At 34.4% G+C, this 21,845-nt stretch overlaps 1 protein-coding gene across 3 annotated transcripts in view; it reads left to right on the forward strand.

Annotated features, from left to right (window-relative positions):
• NAPB (NSF attachment protein beta) overlaps window positions 1-16,404 on the forward strand; it is a 64,948-nt gene extending 48,544 nt beyond the window's left edge. For all 3 annotated transcript variants that reach the window (XM_020987053.2, XM_078149692.1, XM_020987071.2), the window contains 6 exons: window positions 1,871-1,926; window positions 2,110-2,194; window positions 2,662-2,766; window positions 3,853-3,921; window positions 5,006-5,056; window positions 10,784-16,404. In XM_020987053.2, coding sequence (XP_020842712.1) covers window positions 1,871-1,926; window positions 2,110-2,194; window positions 2,662-2,766; window positions 3,853-3,921; window positions 5,006-5,056; window positions 10,784-10,894 — 477 coding nt within the window. In that variant the 3' untranslated portion in view covers window positions 10,895-16,404. The remainder of the gene's footprint in view (window positions 1-1,870; window positions 1,927-2,109; window positions 2,195-2,661; window positions 2,767-3,852; window positions 3,922-5,005; window positions 5,057-10,783) is intronic.
• Window positions 16,405-21,845: the final 5,441 nt, after the last annotated feature.

Consider the following 21,845-nt stretch of genomic DNA (forward strand, 5'->3'; position numbering starts at 1 on the left):
GGAAAGAATAACAAAGTAATAAAAAGTAAAAAAAAAAGATATTCACAAAGAATGGAGAAATAAAAACTTGTCAGAAAATATTATATCCAATTATATGGCAACAAAATTGAAAATGTAGGCTATATGGATGCATTTTTCAAAAATATATAATACCCAGGTTAACAAAAGAGGAAATAGAGAATCTATAAAGAATGTGATCTCAGAGAAATTGAGTAAGCCATGAGTAAATTTCTCTCCCCTCCCCCCCAAAAATCCAGATGCATGTATAAAAAAATTCTATCAAATATTTAAAGAAAAAATAAACATAAACCATTCACAAAAGTAGAACATTTGGCAGCTTTGGTCTTTGTTTTGCCATATGGCCCTTATGAACTCATGACTGTGGTCCTATACAGGGACTGTGGGAAGTTTCTCAACTTTAGCCAAGTTCATGAGAGCAAATTCCTATTTATATGGGGGGAAAAGTTTCAGTAAATCTGCCAAGTTAGTGATGGAGGTAAGCTGACTCTTTTCTTCATCTCCTTCCCCATTCTCATCTCTCCTTCATTCCCTCAGCTAGTTACAGTACTCAAAGATTCCATAATATAACTGGAGTATAGACAACAGATAAAAAATGTTTTTTTCTTCTAATTACTCCCCTAAAACTCTTGAGAAATGAGGAAAATTGATGAAATACCAGTGACACATCAAGGGATGGAACTTTGCTGTATAAAAAGCCCCATCTTTGCTACTGCTTCCTTCTCTCCTCACCCCACTCCCTACCTAGATAAAGATTTTTTACTCATTTGCCCAGAAAATTAATGGCTACCAAACAATTTGCAGCATTCTGTTTTCAGCTTTTCTAAGGCTTCAATCAGCTTTAAAAATAATAAATCTAAAGTCTAAGTGTTTTGCAGGAGTTTCCTTTTTCCTTGCCTACCTTGGATAAAATTTTACCATAAAAATCAGTCTTTTGGAGAGATGTTTACCACCAAATGTAGGAAGTGAAATGGAGAGAACTTTTCATTTAAGAAGCAATCTCCTGAGTTAGTCTTTAGATGCCAAAGCATGCCAGACACACACACACACACACACACACACACACACACACACACACACACACACACACACACACGCATACGTGTTCAGGCCTGCAAGCCATTTCCACTTACTAGAATTGGCTCTAACCTAAGCTGCAAATATTCGTTTGAACTGATGCATATGAAGAAAGCAGAACTAAAAGAATAATGTTCACAGTAACCATAATGTTGTAATTGAAAACAACACTTAAATTCAGATGAAATGTAATGACTGTTCCTGGTTCCAGAGGCCTACAATGAAACTCTTTAGCATTTCACTAGAGAATTTTGCATGCTTTCTGTATTTCTTTTGCTCACCTGTTTTTCTTGGATAAGAGGATTGTTTATGGGGATGGTAATAACATTATTAAAGCAAAAAGCAGCGATGTAACTTGTTTTTTTTGGGGGTGGGCAATGCGGTTAAGTGACTTGCCCAGGGTCACACAACTAGTAAGTGTTATGTGTCTGAGGCTGGATTTGAACTCAAGTCCTCCTGAATCCAGGGCTGGTGCTCTATGCATTGAACCACCTAGCTGCCCCACATGTAACATTTTTTTAAAAAATGTTCATAAAATGTACGTTCCTTTCTGGAAAATGCAATGTTGACATGTAACATTTACTTTTTTTTTTAATGGTAACAGAATATATCACTTATTTCAGTGATGGTATTACAAGATAAGGCCAGAAGAGGTTTAATATTGGAGAAATCTTAAGGTTATGAAAAGTAAACTAGGGGGAGATAGAATGTTAAATGAAAATGTCACGATTAAACATTGATCTTTAAGAGGAAAGTTTATTTGTTTTGCTTTCAGGCTATTGCACATTATGAGCAATCAGCTGACTACTATAAAGGAGAAGAATCAAACAGGCAAGTTTTCTTTTAAAAATTAACAATTTGTTTTTGATGCATGTCCCAGAACTGACAGATGACCAGGTTTTGGTCAGTTTTATAAGTTGAAATAAACATTTTCTTAGGAAAAATCACTTTAGCTTATCCCTTTTTCTTTTTGGAATATTATCTATTTTTGACCCTATGATTCTTGATTTTCAGTTCAGCCAACAAGTGTCTTCTGAAGGTGGCAGCGTACGCTGCTCAACTAGAACAGTACCAGAAAGCAATTGAAATCTATGAGCAGGTTAGTCCATTTAATAGGCATCACTTTACACTATAAACCTTTTTGGATCATTTTTAAATTAATTGTTGGTTCTTACATTTAGAGAATGCTTATTGATTTACATGATATTTCATTGATTATTTTCTGTAATTATAATTGTAATTTGCTATAAATCAATGATATTGGTGTCTGTGTCTATTAATATTTCTTCATACTAGACTAGGGAGCAAAGGTTACCTGGCTGGAAAGTTTTCAAAACTTAATAGGCCATTGTCATTAGATTTTGTGATTTTGGGCAAGTCACTTAATCTTTATGGGACTCTATTTCCTCATTTGTGAAGTGAATTAGGTTTCTGAAGTTCTTTCCTGCTGTAGAGCTATGATCCTATTAATGTTGTATATTTGTTAATATAAAACAGACACATTTTTTTAACTTGCATGGGTTATGGTAGTATCAACATTACTAACCCAATAATTTCTGTTACTAGGTTGGAGCAAATACTATGGACAATCCTTTGTTGAAGTACAGTGCAAAAGATTACTTCTTTAAAGCAGCTCTTTGTCACTTCATAGTTGATGAATTGAATGCTAAGGTTGGTAGTTTTAAAGGACATTTTTCTAATATGTTATAACAACTGAAACAAACTTGCAACTGTCAACCTTGCTGATATCATTGTTGTTATTAGCATAGGTAATCTCTATTCTTATGAACAAATTACAAATAAAAAGCTACTAAAATTAAATTTCGTAAGTTATCCCATTTTATTCTTGACTATTAAAAAATAAAGCAAGGTTTTATTATGTCCAAACCCAGGACTTTAGTAGAGAACAAGAAGGAACCAGAATAGATCCTTACCTCATGAATGCTGATCAGGATCCATAACTGCTTAAACATAATGTTTGAATTTAGTAGAGAATGAAAAATGGGGGCAAGTTGAAGAGGGGAATCAATATGAAATAGAAGGAATTGGTTGAGAACAGAATATCAAAAGAACAATTTTAGACAAGTTTGTGCCAGCTCAGATTTGGGAAGCAAAGGTAAATAAGCTACATGAGAAGTATCCCTATCTTCTAAACCCAAATCCCACTCTAAATTAAATTCATTTTAACCCTGTACTGCAGAGGTATACTCTCAAGTGGAGCAAGAACCAGATTAAAAAGTGATTGGGAAAGGTTTAACAAAATAAATAAAAATGCAATATAACATTGAAAAATACAATATAATGTCAGTAGTGTTAATTTGTGGTTTTCTAAGTCAACATGAAGCCCACAGAGTTCTGTTCTATTTGAGTTTGATGCCACTACTGTACTGTGAGAAAGAAGCTTTTGTGTTTTCTCTTTTCATAGTCAGAGCCAAAAGAGTAGAGGACAAATGTTGCAGCAAGGCAGTTCCACTTCAGTTTTATTTGTCTGAGAAAGGACAGCAAAAATCATTTAGCTTGAGAACTTCCAAGTTAACTTTGTATTAGCTCACATTTCATCCTTCTTATAGGACTTCTTATTTTTGTATGTTTTCATTATAAAAGAGAAACAAATAAAATTTCATCTGTTAAGTGTTAGGTTTTGTGATGTTTCTTAAATGTTTATGTAAAGAGTAAAAGATGTTATTGATGGTATTAAATTTCATAGTAAAATGAAAATGTTCATGACCGAAGCATAAAATAGTCTTTCTATTTTAGCTTGCTCTTGAAAAATATGAAGAAATGTTTCCAGCATTTACTGATTCAAGGGAATGCAAATTATTAAAAGTAAGTGAAATTGGTACTATTAACAACAATAATAATAGCTCACCTCATCTATCACTTTAAGGCATTCAAAGCACTTTATTTCATTTGATCCTCAAAGCAACCCTATAATCATTCTAGATACTTAATATCTATTATTATTTTACAGATGAGGTATCAGGCTCAAAGACATTAAGTGATTTGGCCAGAATTACATAGCTTGTAATTGTTGAGGCTGAGATTTGAACTCAGGTTTCATCTGAGTCTGAGTTTAGAATTCTCTTTACTGTAGTATATCCTTGCCAAGTAAATAACCTCTAATATGTGTTGCATGATGCATATTTTAGAAGATATACATTTTCTTTTTGAGATAGCACATACATTGATTTAGTGCCAGATGGCTCTAACTTGTAGAGAGTGGAATTCACTGGGCTATTAGAGACCTGGCACCTTGCTACTTTCATAGTCATTTTTCCTGGCCATAATGTAGTGAAGCAAAAACATCATAGACTCCTAAGACATTAGAAAATGAAAATACTAGAAACAAGATTATAGTCAAATATTGACCCAAATGGATTTTTTGGGGGGTCTTTTTGATGAGGCAGTTGGAATTAAGTGACTTGCCTAGGGTCACATAGCTAGTATCAAGTGTCTGAGGCTGGATTTGAAGTCCGGTTCTCCTGATTCCAAAGCCGGAGCTCTATCCACTGTGCCACCTCGTTGCCTCCCCGATGTGTTTTTTTTTTTACAGATTTAATGAAGAACTATTTTCAAATTTATAGAGATGTTGACATTTTCTGAGAGTAATTCAGAAATGGCAAGCAGCATTAAGTAATTTAGATACTTCAATTGAAGAAACAAAACTGTATCTTTATGATTTGATCACAAAGATAGGATTTTAGGCTGCCATATATAGAATGTTGTCATATATAAAATCTCCAAGAAGCAACCTCTGAGATTACTTAGTATTGTCCTTTCATTTCATAGATGAAAGAACTGAGCCCCAGAAAGGTTGCCAAAGGTTACTGGGCAAGCACCAGCCTAGAACCCAAATCTCCTGCTTTTCTACTCTGGGATAACACTATTGTCCATATTTTTATGTTGTCAGAAACTGCTAGAAGCTCATGAGGAACAGAACAGTGAAGCTTATACTGAAGCGGTAAGTAGCACATGGCATTTTACATTTACGTAACTGTAATAGAGTTTTCAAAGATTTGACTTGCAGTATTTTTTTCATGTTTTCAGGTTATAAATGTGTCCGTGTTTTCTCAAACAGCATTCTCAGAGTATGCATATTAAATGTACCAAATGTGATATTAGTAGAAATAGCCAGTTAGGTTCCATGGAACCTAATGTCCTATTTATGGCATGGAAGTGACCCATGGTTCTTTAGGGTGATGCTTACAGAGTGTAACAGTCTGGTTTTGCCAAAGTTCTACCAACCTAGAAAGGCTTAAAATACAATCTTAGTGCCAAACTAGGTCTGCTTTTTGAAGACAGGCTAAATTAGAAGGGAGAGGCTCTTCACCACTAGAGTATCTTCTAGGTGATGAATTATTTGACCATGGCAGCCCCTGAAAATTGAAAAAAAAATTATACTTAGTCTTTTTTAACCCTTTTCTGTTTCTGCAGTAATAGTGGCAGAATGGCAAAGAATACTAAGAAAAACACGGTTTTTAGTATGTTTATAAATATTAACCTGAGTGTTGCTACTCTAACTTATGATTCTTACCCAGTAATTAGCAAGTACATGTACTGCCAAAGGAATTGAATCATGTCAATACTGATATTCTTGCTATAAATGAAAGCGAGAAATATAAGGAAGTTGAAGCTAAATGGAAGAATGCCCCCCTAGTTCTTAACAAGGCAATTAAAGAAATTGATAGCATTGGTTTTACTGTGTTTCTAAAAGGACCAGAAAACATCATTTCATTTGACATTTGCTCATCTCTCATTGAAGGGCTCATAATGAGGAGCAAAAAATCCACCATGATAATAATTACAGCTTGTGTACCATCTACTGGGGAGGATGAGGATGTAGAGAAATTCCATGAAGAGCTTGATAACACCATCCAAATTAAATCCACATATTCTTTAACACTTGATGTCTTCAATGCAAAGGTGGATAGAAGGGAGGTCAATGAAAATTAAGTTGAAAGCTGTTACTTGGGGTTCAAGAAGCCTTACATCTGTTTATCATGAGTACCTTCTTCAAAAACCTTCTAAGGTAGAGCTGGCACAAAAATCATCAATATTCCCATATACTATTAATTTTTAGAAGGAAGAAATGACATAGAAAAATCCCATTCAAAATAGCTACAAAGTTTATAGCATATCTAGGGATTAATTAATGAAGACACTCTTATAACATATAAATAAAAGTACAAAACATTCTACTGAAATAAGGGAAGATTTAAGTCATTGTAGAGATAGTAATTTTTTATGATTGGATCATGTCATTGTAATAAAAATGATACTAAATTAATTTATAACATTAGTGGTAAAACAGACTATACCAAGTGTTACTTTATGGTCTAGACAAAATAATAGCTAAATTCATTTGGAGGAACAAAAGGCAAAAATTCATTTTTTAAAGCTATGAAGGGGATCTAACATTACTAAATCTCAAATTATATTGTAAAGCAATAGTCATGAGAACTATATGGTACTGGTCAGAAAATAGAGCAGTAGATTAGTGGAAGAGACTAGATAAGAAAAACCTGGAAACGAGTGAACACAGTATTTTAGTGTTCAGTAAACCAAAGAGAAACTAATAGGAAGAGGACTTCCTATTTGACAAGAACTACTGGGAAAACTGGAAAGCATTTTGGCATAAAATAGCTTTAGACTAGCAAGTTATATCATATACCAAAGTAAGTCCCAAATGAATAAGAAAATAACTTTGGCTATGAGGAGAGTCTATTAAAGGATGGAAAACAAAAGGCAAAATAAAGAGTTTTGATTACATAAAATGAAAATCCTTTTGTATGAACAAAAAAGTACAATAAAAATAAAAATATTTAGTACCCCCCATACATTCAGGTCCCCTTGAATTGTTAACCCCAGGTTTAAAGTACATCCTGGGTCCTCCAAAATAGTTCCTGAACTCCCACTAGTATGTTTGTTTTTTTCTCTACTTAAAGAACACAATTAGTTAGAAGCAGGGGCATTTAATGAAATAATAGTAAAAAAGTTGCAGTATCACATTCTTCACTCTTATCCCCTACCAGGGCGTATTCTTCAATGATTGCACGTGCCATAAGCAGGAAGAATTAACATGTATAACTATTACACAGAAACACCTGTAGAGAGGGGCAAATGGATCACTGATGTCTCTTGATGATATCTGTAGGTCCCCACTAATTTTGTGCCTTTGTTTCCTTGGTCTTATGGTAACTGTTCAGTTGATCAGTCTCTGCTGGTCTCCTGTTCCATTGTTTTCCTACCTTTTGATGACTGGTAGCTACTGTCACGGAATTTGGGGGTAGTGTTTCTTCCCTCTAGCTAGCTTCTGGGCTTATCTCTTCAGGGCCACCCACCGCTAACTCTAGCCTGCTAGGATTTAACAGAGCCTTACCCAGAGAAGGCCAGGCAGAGTGCCACTTTAAGGTTGTCTTTTTCAACCCAATGTCTAGGTAGATATTTCAGCCCTCAGTTAGAATTAAAGTTGTGACCTAGGGTCAGACTCCTTTCTTTCAAAACAAAAAGTAAGCCAAAAAAGTAGGGCCATTGTTCTGTATTACCTAACTCATTTATAACATCATAGATTACTAGATCGTAAATCTAGACTTGAAAAGGATCTTAGTCCTTAGTCCAGCCCACTCATTTTAGAGATAAGGAAATTGAAGCAGCATCAGGAACTTTAACAGTTCCTGCTTTTATTCTTCATATATGTCAGCAGCAAAGCCCCATTTCTTTGGTGCTATGTTTTGACCAATTTCACTGCCTCCCAAAAAGAAAAGAAACTCAATTAGGGAGTAAAACCTCTACCTCAAATGTCTCTGATAAAAGTATGATATATAAGGGCAGCTAGGTGGTGCAGTGGATAGAGTACTGGCCTTGAAGTCAGGAGGACATGAGTTCAAATGCGGCCTCAGACCAAACACTTGACACTTACTAGCAGTGTGACCCTGTGAGTCACTTAACCTCAATTGCCTAAAATTTTTTTTTAAAAGTATGATATATATAGAGAGAATAGGCATAGATATATAACTGAGAGCCATTCCCCAATAAGCAAGGGTTCTAAGAACATGAATAGTTAGCAAAAGTATAAGTTATTGATAACCATATGAAAAATGCTCCAAATCACTAAAAATAAAAAGAAATGTAAATATATCAATCAGGAAACATTTATTGAGCACCTACTATACTAAATTCTGGGGATACAAAGACCTACTATATTAGGTTCTGGGGATACAAAGACAAAAACAAAACAGTGCTTCCAAGGGGCTCACAGCTCACATTCTTTTGGGGGAAATAACACATGCATAAATATATTTAAAAATATATGAAAATACACACAATCAGATAGGGACCAAACCTGTGATTTCATTGATATAAGGATCTCTTGAATAAGTGAACTCCCTTTACTAATGCAAATCAACACCCTCTCTGGAAGTTAGAGTCTTAGAGTTCCCTCGAAAACTGAGAGATTAAATGATCTGCCTTGGGTCACAAAACCAGTATATTGTTAGAGGTGGAATTTTAAGCCAGATTTCCCAGGCTCAAAGGCCAGCCCTCTGTCCATTATGTTAATGCTTCCTCTCCATACAAAATAAATACAGGGTAAATCTGGGGGATTGCTGGTGCTAGCAATAGGAGAACCAGAAAAGACTTCCTGTGGAAGGTGATGCTTAAACAGAATTTTTTAAAAAATACAAAAAATGGATTCCAAATCAGAACAGTTCTTGAGTTTTCACCTCATGTTTACCAAATTGGCCAAAGACATTACATCAGAAATGTTTATTGTCTTTACTGTCTCTGGCACTCTAATACACTATTGTCGGAGTCAGTTTAGAAAATAATTTGGAATTTTGTGGGGAAACTATTAAATAGTTTATATCCTTTGATCCAATAATAACAAAACTGGGAACTCTTCTAAGGCAGTTAGTGACAGAAAATATCTGGCATATAGTGGGTGTTGAATAAATGTTTGTTGATTGAAAGAAAAGACCCATATCTATATCTATACAAATAATATACATCCAGATATTCATTGTAGTACCTTTTGTAGTAGCAAAATAAACTCAAGGAAAGGAATGCTTGAATTGCAGAGTAGCTAAATAAATTATGTCATGTGAATACAATGAAATATTATCTTCTCTTAATATATGAATATTAGGAATACAAAAAAGCATAGGGACATGTGTATGAACTAAGAGAGGGTAAAGAAACCAAAACTAGAAGAATGATATCAGAATTCAGAGTAAATATAATGCCCAATCTCAGTTCATGGGATGATGGTGAGACATACTTCCCTTGTCTTGGAAGAGAGGTAGTAGACAAGAGGTGTGAAGTATTGTGGATTGTAATCAACATCATTTGATATGCCCCTATTGATTATATTATGGATTCATCAAGTATTCTGTTAAGCTAGAAAGCAAATAGATTTCATCAAATATTAGAGTATTTTGTAATACTCTGATTACCCTGAGATAATTAGCATGTACTTCTATATTTCAGTAGTTCAAAACCCCTTAGTTTTATTTCTTAAGTGATCCCTTCACCAAAAAATTGCAAGCTTACCTTGCTGTGGTAAATGGCTTCTGTGACCAAAAATATTTAAAACTTGGTGACAACAGTTCTGATTTGCCTCTCTAAAATTCATAGGCTGGTCTTCAGATTGCAGGAATAGCCTGCTGTCAGATCCATACACAAAAGCCTTTCCAGTTTAGTGGGATCTACCAGAATATGCTTTCTTCTGTGTTAGTCTTCAAACAACTCAGAGCCACCTGCATGTCATGAGGAGGAATGGGAATAGGAACAAAACATCATAAAGCTTTTTATGAAGCCAAGACTAGTTGTCAGAAATATACCCTTTTTTCCATTTTAATGGCAGAATGCATTTTATAATTTATTTGATATGTGCTTAGAAGGATTTATGATCATAGTCCAAAAATGCCTGTTCATTTTGTGTGATTCTTGTTCATATCCTCCACTGGAGGTCCACCCATTGTACTGAAGACCTTCTCCTAGATCTGTTGCTATTGGGTGGGTATTAGTGGAACATACAATTTTGCATCTGTGAGCCCTTGTTCTTACTATTTGATAGCACCACTTCCTTTTCCAGTCATATACAGGGTGTCCCAAAAGTCTTAGTTCACTTTTAAGCTATTAAAATACAAGAAACCATGTATTTCTTTGCTTTTGGATTGATTGATAGTAAGAATGTCATTATTGATGTTTCAATTCCTCCATTAGTATGTCCACTTATTGATCATTAGATGTTGGATCTCACATTTAGAATACCAGTATTTAAGTTGATGTTTACAGACAATCTAAAATAGTAACACCCTCTAAATAAATTTAGGAGACTTTGCTACTATCATTGTGGAAGTGGAAGGAGCCAAACAGGACAGAGGTTTATTTTTTGCTTTTATTTAACGGATTATCTATTCAGAGAGTTCATCACTTAATGGGTAGCCTCTGGTGACATGCTTTTTCATTAAGACTGTACCTGAAACTTTTTAGCATGATAGAACTCTTCTAGCATGGCATTTGAGAACCTCATCTGTCTGGTTCTTTTGCAAATGCATTCCTTGTGGACACTTCTCCAAATGGATAGATTAAGTATACTATGTATTAAAATGCTTTATAGAATGTATATCTTATGTCTTCATTTTTATTTGCATCAATCTAATTTTTTCTTTTACCTCCCGTAAACTAGGTTAAAGAATTTGACTCAATATCTCGCCTGGATCAGTGGCTTACTACTATGTTACTTCGTATCAAAAAGTCAATTCAAGGGGATGGAGAAGTGGATGGTGATCTGAAGTGAATTGCCTATAATCTTTGTGGCATGCAGCCTAACTCCTATTTATATATATGTTAATGGCCAGTGACCATTACGGGATACCCCATTTCCCATTAATGGCTTCATTTGTGTTGCATATAAACCAGATGACTGCATATTGTTTAAGATCCCTGTGTCTGTGTTATGATGAAGTGGATGAATAAGGGTCCTCTAATGTTGTTTGTATGTGATGTGGAAATAGTATATATTTGTCAGATTTCTAAAATCTCTGGAAAAAAATACTTCATGAAATAATATATTTTTCATTCCTTTTCAGTGTTTAAAGAACCCAGGTTTTATTTTTGCTTGATGTTTCTGTATGGTGCCTTAGGCTTTAGCACCAACTTAATCATGTAAATGTATGCTTTGTGCATATGGAATACACATATTAGCATTTTAATCTATACTAGCTTTAAACATGTGTATGTAATGGGCAGTTGTTGGGAATGGGTTTATCCTTTTGTTTTTTAGTTATTACAGAACTATCTTACTGGTGCTAGTGATTAGCTCCTTTGCTTTTTTTTTTTAATACCCTATTTATGGGCATAAAAAAAGATTATGTAGTGATCTGGGTCTGTTGGTATTACTTGTCATGGGTATAGGGACAGCCAACAGTTTATTTTTCTCAGGCTAGGAAATTAAAATCAAATTCAATCATCATCACATGCACATATACATGCACATTGCTGAAAAACTCATGAGGAACAGAACATGAAGTTGGTCCATGCAAAGATTTTTAGAGACCTTGGCATCATGGCTAGAGTGCTAAATTTAAAAGTCAGAAAATTTCAGTTCAAACCCAGTTTCTGACACCTATTATTAGCTGTGTGACTATGGGCAAGTCACTTAATAATATCTTTGAGCTTGTTTCCTTACCTATAAAATGCTGATACTACCTATGGTACCTACCTCACACTGTTGTTGTGAGGCCTTAAATAAGATAATGTATATGAATTATTTTGCAAACTTTTAATTACTATTTAAATATCAGTTATTATTATTATGCCCATGTACTATAATAGGTATTTGAAAATTTGCTACAGCATATTTTTTCCTTTTTTTCCATTTGAAGTGTTAGAACATTTTTCAAGTAATAAAAAAAAGTGTATTATAGTGACCATGTGATAGTAATTGAAATATTCCATTAACCTCTAAACAAATGTCTGTATATAGACACAGAAAAAAAAATTCACACTCCTAGCTGTTATTTGTTGTACAAATTACTATATGTAGATAGTATAATAAGATTTCCATTTCCTCACTGTGTGTACACATAAAGTATATGTGTATTCTATATAAAATAGTTGTTTCATTAGGAAATTTTTCTCATTTTTGACTTATGGTTGAAATTGCTTCCATCTCCAGAGTCACCAAAAAAAAAATAGTTTTGATGACTTTTTCAGTGCCACTTAACTCTGCTAAGATGTGCTCTTTTCTATACATTTGTGTTATGTCAGGGAAAGGGGAGACTTTTAGGATTATTGGCAATGAGTTAGATGTATTTATTTGGTTTAATTAGTGAGTCGGGTGTTGCTCTTTTTAGGAAGTAAAAATAATTTGCTAGGGGACCATCATGAATCTCTCAGCAGATGACTGTATATTTGAAATGTTTCAGTGTTTGAAGCTATTTGGGTTATCTATCTTTTCAGTCTTCGTATACAAATCTATCCTAGCTGTTAGGTTATGAAACAGATGCTGTATGTAGACATAGTCATGTTTCTAGCCTATTACTGTTCTGCTGTTAATATTTCTTAGGCTGAAATGGCCATATTGATATTTTTAGATAGCCTGTTGTAAACTGTATTTCCCTATTAAAGACATAAATGTTTTGGGTGACAATGGAGCAATCACAAGTACTAGTGATGTGGAATTTGAATGTATGTTATGTTGTTTTGTGGACATTCCCAATTTAAAAGATCTCTTCATAATCGCTGCTTGTATTCTTAAATGGTAACAGAATAATTTTCCTTGAATTAAAACAATGGTGTATTTTAGAGACCCAGAAAGACAAAAAATGGATATTATTGGAGATGTAAGATGGAATTGGTTATAAATCTTGGTGGTGAACAGGTGACTCTTCTATACATAGCAATACTGAGTGTTTTTACTTTGTATACTTTTTCCTGCCTATTTTTAGCCACTTGGTAATTAAATAAAGAACAAGGTTAGTTAATTTTGCCATGATTTTAGCTTTACAGAATTGTATGTAATTTCTGGGCTTTTCATTCTGGTTTATTCCCCACCTGTAACTGCATGCATATCACAGGGAATCCATTGCCAGAAAGTCCAATGGACTGCCCTTTCCAAAATACATTGGAGAAGAAAAAGTAAGGAAAATAAACCCTGATTTGGCAGCTTTTCAAATATTATTTTGGCAGTTCTTTTTCAGTTTTTAGAAAACTAAAAAATGTCATCATGAAATGTCTGTGTAATGATTGTTGAAATTACATGCTCAGAGGCATCAAGAGATTTATTTACAGATTACTGTGAGAATTTGGTTTAATACCATTTCTAACTTTGGAAAGAAACACTTCTCACTAAATTTATACACTGATTTCATCTGCCTGCTTCTCTTCTGCAAATGTATTTTTTTTAAATTTTTCTAGGCAATGGGATTAAGTGACTTGCCCAAGGTCACACAGCTAGTAAGTGTTATGTATCTGAGGCCGGATTTGAACTCAGGTCCTCCTGACTCCAAGGTTGGAGCTCTATCTACTGCGCCACCTAGCTGCTCCTGCAAATGTATTTATTGATTATGATAAATGTAAAGAATGACAATTTGTCCCTTTTGTAACTTCTGAGGTTAGTGAGAAATACTAAATTGTCCTTGACACCTTTAGGTATAATTAAAGGAGACAGTGTGGTAAAGTGGAAAGATGATTAGATGTGCCGATTTGCTTTAGTTAATTAATTGTACTTTTTTGCTATAGGAGAGGATTGTGTTTTGGTGAATTAGTGCTAAGAAATTCACGGTGTTAAAAAAAAATCAATAAAACTTTTTTTTTAAAAAAAGTATTAGACTGAGAGTTGAGGAAGAGGCTTGGGTTTTGCTTTGGTTCATTTATCCAACAAATAATTGTGGAGCACGTTCTTTGTGCAATGCATTGTGGTAGGCACTGTTCTGTAGGACTCTGCCTTTACCCTCAAGGTAGATAAAATCTGTTGGGAGAGATAAGAGTTGTTTTGTGCTTATATTAAATATAAGGAAAACTGTTACAGTTCTGTGAGAGTGATTCAAAGTACAGAGATTGACCAGATTCTCTTGGGCTGAAGTGATCATAGACTAATGCTTGGAGAATGCGGTATTTGAGCTGGAACTTGAAGGATGAGTATGATATTGGCTGAAGATAATGGAAAAAAAGGAAGAAGTAAAGGGCACATAATGAGCAATGATAGGGCAAGGCAAGTTATGTTCAAGAAGTGGCAAACAATCCATTTTAGTTGGATTGTGGAGTACATGTAGGAGGATAAGGAGAGAGAAGGTTGAAGAGGTAGACTGAGGTCAGATTGTAGAGTGCCCTAAATAGCAGAGATATTTGCACAGTACTCAGTAAACAGTGGGGAGCTATGAAAAGTTTTTGAACTTATTAAATAATGATGAAAGTAGTAATACTTTAGTATTTGTTTGGCAGGGGCTTGTAGAATTGGAAGATAAAGAGACTAGAGTCAGGGATACCTGTTAAGAGGCTGTTATAGTAATTTAGGCTGGTGATATAGATACTGAAAAAGGATAATGGGATAGGAAGGAAGAAGTCACAACTGGGCTGACCAGTGAACCTTGAAGGAACCTTCCAGTTCTAAAATTCTACAAAATATAATTATCAGTTAAATCTCAAATCAACATTTACTAAGTACCTTCTCTGTGGGCAGAACACTGTAGTGTGTGCTGGGGTTATGGCAGATAAGTATAATATGCAATGTTACATGATAAGTACATTGGAGGTGCAAAACAAAATGCTTTGGGAGGTCTGAGAAGGGTGGACTTTTACTCGGGCTATGAAACTAGAAATTTTTTTTAGAACACTATAATATAAATTAGAAATTGAAATGGAGTACAACACAATATTTCAAGAAGCTACTGTTGCTTTCCTTTGAAACAGCTTTTAAAAAAATGATCTTTCCTCAAACCACATTGGGCTAAAGACAAGATAACCAAAGAATAAAGTCAGGTTTTTATAATACTCGGTTGTGCAGAAAAATATACTTTTAATCTCAGACAATAAACACTTTTATGTGATGATCTGATAGTATGGTACTTACCAAAAATTTATCTGGATTGGAGGGCTATTATTCATTTGCCAATGTAGTTGACTTTCTTCTCCTTACTTACAGAATTTCATTAAAGGGACTGTGGGCTTCCATTCCCTTTGCTTGCTAACATGCATTTTCTCCAGACTTCTGTTGTGCAAGATATGATAGAGATAATTTTAATCATTGATTTTTTTTCCTTCTAAGTAAGCTCTGTTTATTCTCCTTTATCAACACCTGACACTGTCAGTTCACCACAGACTAATGAGTGACATGACACTTTGTTTTAAGGATTCAGGTGTTAAGTGGTCACTTTCACAATCTGTGTTGCAACAAATGTTGTTTCAGCACAGTATCAATGCTTGTTAAGAACTAATAGCTATTTGTAGCCCAGAAACATAGGAAAATAATTCTTATTGATGGAACAAACTAGCCAGAGGATAAAGATACATATTCATCCAGAAATACAAACAAACAAAACAACCCAAAACTAGAATAGAGTGAATATAAATTTAATTGCATTGAATTGCTATCCCAATATAATGGAATAGTGCCATATTTCTTTCAACAAGCTAAGGAGTTGGGTTTTCAAGACTCATAAGATTTTCTTTACAAACAATAGTAATAATTATGGAATTATGTTAAAGTTTTTGTATTTTAGCAAGTCTGACTCTCATTTATGGTAAATATTTTTCCATGGATCAACCAAGTTATTTGAGAAAGCTTACACTTGGTTATTCATGGTCAAAGATGATAGTCACAGGTAAAATTTCTTACAGAAAAGCATTGCTTTTGTGGAACTGTTTTTACAACTTGTCTCTTGATTTCCTTTTTTGTGGTTACTTTTTTATTTATCCAATGATATGAAAACAGTATTTTTGCACAATTGTGATATGCATAAATGATCTCGGATAGTATAGCCAACTAGATGCACTAGCTTTTGTGGTGTAACAGTGCATTTTCTCTGCTGTTGTGCACATATTTGTCTAGATGTAAAATGTGATGTTTGTAGACTTGGCAGAATAGCATGTCAGTTCGGCTGTAATTAGCCTGTGTTATAAATGGTGATACAGCAGTTTGCATATCATGTAAAGTACAGAGAATAAAGCTGCTGATATTCCTCCTATCACTTTCTAATAGGTCAGAAAACTTATGAAAACCGTTTAATAACAACTCTGCCTTAGCAGGAACAGATTGTGTATGTTTTGTGTGAACTTGTATAGTAATAAAGTCAAAATTACGATTAATGTTATGATTAGTATTTTTTACTATTATTTATGAAAAGAGGGAGTTTCTTTACCAAACACTATCTACCCATTATGTTGAAAACCTGAAATTATAAGCTAAGGTGTCAAATTGATCTCTTAAAAGGTAGTTAGGTTACTGAGCTTTCAGTGGCAGTTTAACATAGTGAAAGTTCTATTATCTAAAATGCTATAACTAATTTAATTGATTAACTGAGGGTTTACACAGACAGATGTATCTCTAGAATCTTTCCAAAAGTTTTCCCTTTTTAGGAAATCATAAGAAACAAAAAATATTTTTAAAAAAGTTTTTAAGAAAATACAGTTCTTCCCTGCATTTCACCGATTTATCATTTGTAGTTTTGCATATTTGATAAATGAAACCTTCACAGATCATTTTATTTTGAGATGACTCTAATTTCTATATCATGAGCTCAAATATTCTGCCTTTTAACTTCTAGATTAGTTGAAGTTTACTATCATATTGCTCATTTAGCCTAAAAACATTAATCATTTTCTTTCCCTCTTCAAATAAATGTGCCACATCCAAGGTTTTTTTGTTTGTTTGTTTTTTGGGTTTTTTGTTTTGTTTTTGTTTTTCTTTGGTGACTTTCCTAGAGTCACACAGCTAGTGTCAAATGTCTGAGGCCAGATTTAAACTCCGGTTCTCCTGACTCCAGAGCCGTTGCTCTATCCACTGTACCTCCTAGCTGCCCCCACATCCAAGTGTCACTGAGGTTTTAGAGTATACTCTGTTTTATACTTATATTATGAACATGATTTTTAAAAATAACTGAAATTATCAACTTCTGAGCAAATGATTTTAGCTTGAATCAGGGAGAGAAGCAGTACTTATGTAAATTAGTTCACGTGTATAGCATTTTATGGTTTAAATAGTCACCTTTTCAGAGGGCTTTAGGGCTTGCAAAGCACTTTCTCCATAAAACTGAGGTACGTAGTGTAAATATCATTTTACAAACGAGAAACCTTCGAAATACTGTAGTCACTTATCTAATGTCACACAACTAGACCTAAAACATGTCTAAGGTGGCATTTGTCTTTACTATTAAGTTGTGTCCTTTTTCACTACCACAGAAAGGCTATAAAATAAACTCAAGTACTATGGATAGGTTTTGCCCCCTCAAAAAAAAATTGGTTTAAACATCCAAGTTCTCAAATTGCAAAACATTTCCTTCAGACCTATTCCACCAGGAATCTGTGGTGGTCTATTAGTACGGGGGATAGTCTGGATTTTTTTGAATGCTATAACTCATGCCAGGTAGTTATGGAAGTACCTTATTCCTTCTAGGTACCTGTAGACATTTAGAGTACTATAATAGTCACAAAAAGTTATCAGAAAACTAGTATCATTGCTTGCTAGTATTTGTTTTCAGTATGTACTGCCAACCAAAATTTTAGGCCAAATATATCTGGTTTGTTTGACCTATATTGAATAAATTTGCAAGGTAGCAATTACTCATCAACCATTATATATACTTCAGGAATGAATGTCTTCTGACAATTTTCAGTTGAAAGAATTCTCCAGTGAGAATGCTGGACAAAATTCGTCCTGAGATTTTGGTTCCTTTCAGTTTTCAGGTGAAAATGAAGGTACCTCATATCTAGGAATTGATTACATGACAGTTTTGTTAAACAAAGGATGGCTTCTCCTCCTCCTCTCTTCTCCCCCCCCCCGCCCTGAACTATTCTGCATGGTTCTCTTCCACAGAGAACACAATGGCTAATAATTAGATTAATGAACTTTTCTAATTCATCTAATATAATGGACCAGTTATATTCATTGCTTGTTACACCTTGGCCCTCAGCATCACTGCATTTCTTAATGTTTCTAAACATTTGTTTGCCTAAAAATAATGAAAAATAATTTGCCTAAAAATAATGAAAAAAAAATGGGACTTTTTTTTCACGACATGGGTTGTAGAATACGTAATAGGGCCAGACTGGAGTATAATGTGTAGCTGTTCCCAAGTGTTCTTGCACTGCTTGAGAGGCTTCAGCCCATTGCCAAGAACCATCTTTACTTTCAGTCTTTATCTCTTTTGTTGTGAACTTTGGTCCCGAGAACCAAACTGCTCATTACCATAGATTGTCATTTTAAAAAGTAACTTCCCTGATGGATTTATCATTGCTGGAATCAGATGAAGAATAATTTTCCCTGCCTCACATTGCAGTTGTAACATTTACTACAACTGAATTCACTATCTGCAAGTTAACCATCAGATGGTTTGGATGGGATATTTCTTACTGGGTCTAAAATCTGGTCATCAGAGAATATCTTAGACATTTTATCAGTAAGGATGTAAGCAAAACTATGTTATGACAACCAAAAAATAAATTCTGGAAATTAGAAAAATCATAAAAAAAATAAGTAAAATGGTTGGAAACTACATGCAAAAATAAAATTTTATTTTACTCTGTAAATACATTTTCACAGGGTTCTATCAACATTTCATGAATTCTTCTGATGCTCCAAGTGGAAAAGATGAATACAGGCAAAGACATGACACAATAAAAATAAATATAGGATCAGTTCTTTTTTATAGCAAAAATCTGAAGCATCTAATCATGGACACAATTTGATGCATCTGATCCTGATAGGTGCTACGCATGTGTTTTATTTGAAGTTTTTAGAATGCTAAGGAATGTTAACAACAAATATAGAAAAGTATTCATAAAGTATGAAATAGAAATACCTAAGTTGTTTTCAAGTGCCCCCCCAAATTGCATCAATTGATGTGCCTGGTCCTTCCGATATTAAAACAAAATTCACTAAAGCAATATTAAAGAGTATATAACAAAATGCTTTTAGTCATTCTATGGCAGCTAAATGACACACTAGATAAAGCACTGGGCCTGGAATCAGAATGTGCTGAGTTCCAGTCTCACCTAAGACACAGTTGTGTGACCCTGGGCAGGGCACTTAACCTTTTTCACTTACAATAATAGCAGCACCTACTTCCCAGGAATGGTTGTGAGGATCAAATGAGATATTTGTGAAGTGTTTAACTCAGTGCCTGGTACAAAGTAGGCACTTAGTAAATGCTTATTCCCTTCTCCCTCTTCCCCTATGGGAGTTTGGCATAAAAGTATTGTTTGGAATTCTGGTAACCTGAAAGAGCTCTTGTACATTTTCATGATCTCAGTTGGTAAAGTTTCATTGTTGTTTAGTTGTGTCCAACTCTTCGTGACCCCATTTGGGTTTTTCTTGGCAAAGATAACTGGAATGGTTTCCCATTTCCAGCTCATTTTGAGAGCTCTTGTACATTTTCATGATCTCAGTTGGTAAAGTTTCATTGTTGTTTAGTTGTGTCCAACTCTTCGTGACCCCATTTGGGTTTTTCTTGGCAAAGATAACTGGAATGGTTTCCCATTTCCAGCTCATTTTACAGGAGAGGAAATTGAATTAGGATTGTGTTGAATTTGAACTCCGGTCTTTCTGACTCCAGGCCCAGCAATCTATCCACTGTGCCACCTAGTTGCCCCAGCTAGAAGCTGCCTCTGGCCATTTGGTCCAAACCATGCTTGACCAAACATACTCAACAGACTTTGCTTGGAAAACTAATGAGGGGCACACCTACCACCTTTCTCAAGGTAGCCCAGAATCCCTTTGGGATAGTTCTAATTGATCTGAAGTCTGACCTTTTCAAATATTTGAATATAGCTATAATGCCTTACTGTTCTCATCATCTCCTCTCTGGGTTAAACACCCCCAGTTTCTCCAATGATAGTCATATCACACAGTCTCAAGGGCCTTCCTAAAGTTAGCATGCCCATAACCGTTGGTTGGTTACTTAGGATCCTGTTCTCTTTAAAGATCCTAAAAAGAATTTAGTCTTTAAGCTCTCTTCCTTAAAGTTCACAGTCTAAACTTTTTAACATCAACACAGGAGACTTATTTTAGAAACATCTCAAATAATCAGGCCAAATTAGTAAACACTAAGCATCTACTACAAATACAAAATCTAGAGCTTCCATTCTGTAGGGACAGGAAGGGGTAGTGTGATGGGAGGTCATATGGCATATAAACGAATAATATAAGGTAGCAAAAGAGATCCACATTGTTCCACAGATTTTGAGTATGACAACATAATTAGCTATAGGGAATGGACTGAACACGGTGGTGGCACCTTTCCATAAAGACCAGGAAATTTGAAAGGAAGAGTTTGAAGAGAAAAGGAGTACATTCCAGGTAAGGGGGCTAGCTTGAGAGACTGCATGGAATAGTCATTTGAATAGAACATACATTGAGGAGTAATGTGAAATGAGACTTGAAGTTAGGTTGAAGGCAGATTCTGGAGGACTTTAAAGAACAAGGTGCATGTGTTTTCTCTGAAAGGTACTAAGCCACTCAAAGTTTTTTTTCCCCCCTTTAAGTCATGATATGACTGTGTAATTGGAAGGTTTGGGCTGTTGCATTAAGATGGATTCATGAAGGGAAAGACTATAAGTAGAAAGTCTAGAATGGGGAAGCAAAGGCAAAATTATGATATTCCAGATGAGTGGTGGTAGCGTAAAGAGGGATGCAAGAGATGTGAAAGTTAAGGGGAGTTGACAACGATCTTCTTTTTCTCACTCATCACATCCAATAATCATACCCAGCTTTTGACCAAGTGGAAGACAGTGGGTGGTGCCCTGATGAAAAATGGCAAGGGGTAATGTTATGGTGAGGGAAAGTAATGACATCTGTTTTGGAAATCCTGAGTTTGAGATGCCCATAGGACATTAAAGATTCCTCAATTCTCTTAACTATATCCCCACAGAACAGAAGAAAACTCTTGTTATTAGAATGTTAAATTAAAACTTAAGCAGATACAGTACTCTCCTTTTTCTATATAATTCCCACAAACTTCTTCAGTTAATAATGACATCATTATTAATGCGGTAAAGGTGTCATTCTATAAATTTGGCATTTTCCATACTTATGATGGTTATAAACAGCAAGATTTCTATAGAACTCAATATTAGATGTACTATCATGATAAAATGTTCTAACTTTAATGTTGCATCTAAGACACTGCAGTATATTTAACTTTCATATAAAAGAATTAAATGTACAAATTATTTCTACAAGTTTCAAAAAAAATACTCTATACTGTTCCTACAATACTATGATTATCAGTATTGAAACAGGGTTAAAAATTTACAGACAACTGAGGAATCCAAAGTTATAAAAAAAACTTTTAACATGTTAATACATATTTTAAAAGTATTTTAATTTTAACAGTATACCATAAAATAGCTTACAGATCCTTGCTTTTAAAATTTGTTTACACAATTAAAGAATTGTGCTTTAGTCACAATAACTACTCAAGTTTTATCTGAGCCTAGATTTACTCAAGTTTTTTCCAAATCTCGATTTCATTAAGTACTGGATATAAAAAACTTAATAGCTACAGCCCAGTCAACTTAAACATTCATTCATC

The sequence above is a fragment of the Phascolarctos cinereus genome, unplaced genomic scaffold (genome assembly GCF_003287225.1).
Source record: "Phascolarctos cinereus isolate Bilbo 61053 unplaced genomic scaffold, phaCin_HiC Scaffold_2;HRSCAF=192, whole genome shotgun sequence".
NCBI lineage: Eukaryota > Metazoa > Chordata > Mammalia > Diprotodontia > Phascolarctidae > Phascolarctos > Phascolarctos cinereus.